This window comes from Polyodon spathula, chromosome 23 (genome assembly GCF_017654505.1).
Source record: "Polyodon spathula isolate WHYD16114869_AA chromosome 23, ASM1765450v1, whole genome shotgun sequence".
In the NCBI taxonomy this organism is placed as follows: Eukaryota; Metazoa; Chordata; class Actinopteri; order Acipenseriformes; family Polyodontidae; genus Polyodon; species Polyodon spathula.
The window spans coordinates 1,551,987-1,555,925 of NC_054556.1; the positions used below are offsets into that span (position 1 = coordinate 1,551,987).

A 3,939-nucleotide genomic window follows, 5' to 3' on the forward strand; every position below is an offset into this window, starting at 1 on the left:
ATCACACAGCGTGCACGGCCCAGCCTGCCTTCAGAATCACACAGCGTGCACGGCCCAGCCTGCCTTCAGAATCACACAGCGTGCACGGCCCAGCCTGCCTTCAGAATCACACAGCGTGCACGGCCCAGCCTGCCTTCAGAATCACACAGCGTGCACGGCCCAGCCTGCCTTCAGAATCACACAGCGTGCACGGCCCAGCCTGCCTTCAGAATCACACAGCGTGCACGGCCCAGCCTGCCTTCAGAATCACACAGCGTGCACGGCCCAGCCTGCCTTCAGAATCACACAGCGTGCACGGCCCAGCCTGCCTTCAGAATCACACAGCGTGCACGGCCCAGCCTGCCTTCAGAATCACACAGCGTGCACGGCCCAGCCTGCCTTCAGAATCACACAGCGTGCACGGCCCAGCCTGCCTTCAGAATCACACAGCGTGCACGGCCCAGCCTGCCTTCAGAATCACACAGCGTGCACGGCCCAGCCTGCCTTCAGAATCACACAGCGTGCACGGCCCAGCCTGCCTTCAGAATCACACAGCATGCACGGCCCAGCCTGCCTTCAGAATCACACAGCGTGCACGGCCCAGCCTGCCTTCAGAACCACACAGCGTGCACGGCCCAGCCTGCCTTCAGAATCACACAGCGTGCACGGCCCAGCCTGCCTTCAGAATCACACAGCGTGCACGGCCCAGCCTGCCTTCAGAATCACACAGCATGCACGGCCCAGCCTGCCTTCAGAATCACACAGCATGCACGGCCCAGCCTGCCTTCAGAATCACACAGCGTGCACGGCCCAGCCTGCCTTCAGAATCACACAGCGTGCACGGCCCAGCCTGCCTTCAGAATCACACAGCGTGCACGGCCCAGCCTGCCTTCAGAATCACACAGCGTGCACGGCCCAGCCTGCCTTCAGAATCACACAGCGTGCACGGCCCAGCCTGCCTTCAGAATCACACAGCATGCACGGCCCAGCCTGCCTTCAGAATCACACAGCGTGCACGGCCCAGCCTGCCTTCAGAATCACACAGCGTGCACGGCCCAGCCTGCCTTCAGAATCACACAGCGTGCACGGCCCAGCCTGCCTTCAGAATCACACAGCGTGCACGGCCCAGCCTGCCTTCAGAATCACACAGCGTGCACGGCCCAGCCTGCCTTCAGAATCACACAGCGTGCACGGCCCAGCCTGCCTTCAGAATCACACAGCGTGCACGGCCCAGCCTGCCTTCAGAATCACACAGCATGCATGGCCGGCACCCTAATCACCATTATGTGCTTCCAATGGAACTTGGAAAAATGTATAAGGGCTTTTTTTTATTTTTTTGTTTTTTGGTTTATGGAAACAAATAATAAAGTTTACAAAAACTTTACTAGATTTGTATTTTTGTTTTTAAAAAGCAGACCAAAACTGTTTTATTAATAAGTCAAACTGTATTTCATTAATAATAAAAGAAATGATTGAAAACAACAAATTATTTTACTAACTCCTGGGTTTTGTGGATTTGGGCAAACAGCACTTACAAACTAAAAGGGCTGACATCTGACTGTCCTCTTTTTAATACTAATCAGATATGGATTGGCACAATATATTGACGATGAATCACTGTCTGCATTATTATTATTATTATTATTATTATTATTAGCAGTAGTAGTATGACTAAGGGCTGCAGTTTTCCTGATGGAATATTCTCAATGAATAATCCTCGTTATCGGAGTCCTGCTATGTGCTCCTCTAATCATCTCTTCATCAGTGAGATGACTTCCTCAGATGGGCATGGCAGTTTAAACTCGGGGAGGGGGGGATGTGATGAAGCAATGCCACGGAGTGCTTCCTCTGCTCTCGGCTGGGTGAGATTCGCTGAACTTTCCTACTGCGAGAGTCCAGGCTCTGTTGATTGGCTTTCCTTCCTCTGTCCAGCTATAGATCCCTCTGTCCCTCCTCCTCCCTGCCTCCCTCTCTTGACTTGACCTCGCTGTGAAGCTCTGCTCACGAGTGCATTGTGGGCAGAGGGTTTCATAAAAGCGCCCATTATTACAGTATGGGACAGCGCTGCCATAGAGCTGGGGAGGGAGAGCACAATAGCCGTGGTGACATCACGCTGGAGTTTTAGTAAAAGTATTATTATTGTCCTTGTTGTTGTTACAAATATTAGACACATCTTTTGTAAGTCGAAAAGGAGTTTTATTATTTTTTGTGTGTGTGTGGTGTGTGTATGTATATATATATATATATATATATATATATATATATATATATATATATATATATATAAACAGAAATGTATTATCGTTGATTTTTACTTACATTTTATAAAAGTTGTAGTGATTGATTTCCCTTATAAAAATTCACCACAGTAAATTTGCCTGGTATTTATACCCCTCACTTTTCCCATGGTTATACTGCACATTTACTATAGTTTACCATAAGACTTCCACACACTAGGAATCATCACGATGACTTAACATATTGAAAACTACAACCAGCCAACCAAATCCTTTTTCTTTTTCTTTTTTTTTTAATAAATGTAGTTAGGCATAAGGACATAAATATTTAAAGAAGAAAAATTATAAGCGGTAGATTAAATTGTGGGACAATCCTCTGAAAACTCCTCCCCTCCCCGATTCAAATGAATCAGCAACAGCTCACTAACAGCTCAGACATGCCTACAGGAACGGTGGCTCGATGATCTCCAACGAGTAAAACAGCTTTCTCAGAGAAACAAAATGATGGAAAGAGTCTTCTCTGAAACATCAACCAAAAAGAAAAAGCAGAATAAAAAATAAATAATCATAATAATAATAATAACAACAACAACAACAACAATAAATAACAATAACAATAATAACAATAATAATAAAACTGTTTTAAAATTAAGTTTTATAAACCTTTTTTCTTATAAAGTCCTTTAAAACAGAAGTAGACCATGATCAGTAATCCAGCATCACTCTACATACATACAGATATATAACAGTTGAGAGAGACCCCCCAACACACAGTCAGTAAGTGAGACCTTGTACATTGTATGCTTCTTTTTCTTCTTCTTCGTTTACAATATTCACAGTTAGAAATCAAGGCGTCTCTTTGAAGATTTATCCTGGTTCAGAGAGATGGCCAGGGTTCTCTGTCTCTATTTCAGGTTTGAAGCAGCTGGGTGAGAGAGGGCTAGGGGGGGAGAGTGGTTCACTGGTCTGCTAGTTAGTTGGTTGATCAGCGGTGATTTGGTGACTGAAACGTGTGCCAAAGCGCTTTACCGGCAGTGTCCAAACATTCCTGCTTGAGAACCAAAAAAACAAACAAAAACCAAACAAAAACCAGCCTACTTCCTCGCAGGAATACTGTCCCTCAGGAGAACATTCCTCTCCACAGCCTTACCGAAAACGTCTCTAAGTCACACATCCATCCCGTAAACGTTTCCTCCTGGTGTCTGAATGAATGCTGTGAAAGCCGTGCCCTCCACACCACCAGCGCTCTCCCTGGCAGTGAGTCTGCAGTCCGATCCCCCCTCATCCTCCTCCTCCCCTGTGCTGGGGGGTGCAGGGGGATCCATGGGTTCACCCCATGGCGGACACCATGCTGGCGTGGTGGGGGTGCCCGAAAGAGGGGTGGATGGGCGTGGGGGTGGGCAGGATGTGTCCCGAGTGGCTGAAGGGGGGCAGGTGGCCCATGTGAGGCATGTGCCCTGACAGGGCAGCGGCGCTGAAGGAGGAGGTCTTGTCGTGCATGCACTTGGAGAACTCCTCGAAGCAGTCGGGGCCCTTCCTGCTCTTCTTGCTTTTGTTCGACATCTTGCGGTTTCGGGTCTGGATGCCTTCTTTCTTCATGGTGAGAGGTCGGTTTATCTGGAGAGAGGAAGGGGATAACCTGTGGTTAGTGCACGCAGAATACAGTGCTGTACAATGCAATATAATACAATGCAAATCAATACGGTACAATACAATGCAATAC

At 47.7% G+C, this 3,939-nt stretch overlaps 1 protein-coding gene across 3 annotated transcripts in view; it reads right to left on the minus strand.

Annotated features, from left to right (window-relative positions):
* Nucleotides 1-2,896: 2,896 nt before the first annotated feature.
* Nucleotides 2,897-3,939, minus strand: part of LOC121298154 (GATA-binding factor 2-like) — a 19,991-nt gene continuing 18,948 nt past the window's right edge. For 2 of the 3 annotated variants that reach the window (XM_041225050.1, XM_041225049.1), the window contains exon 6: nt 2,897-3,833. In XM_041225050.1, coding sequence (XP_041080984.1) covers nt 3,546-3,833 — 288 coding nt within the window. In that variant the 3' untranslated portion in view covers nt 2,897-3,545. The remainder of the gene's footprint in view (nt 3,834-3,939) is intronic. The other variant, XM_041225051.1, reaches the window with a different exon arrangement.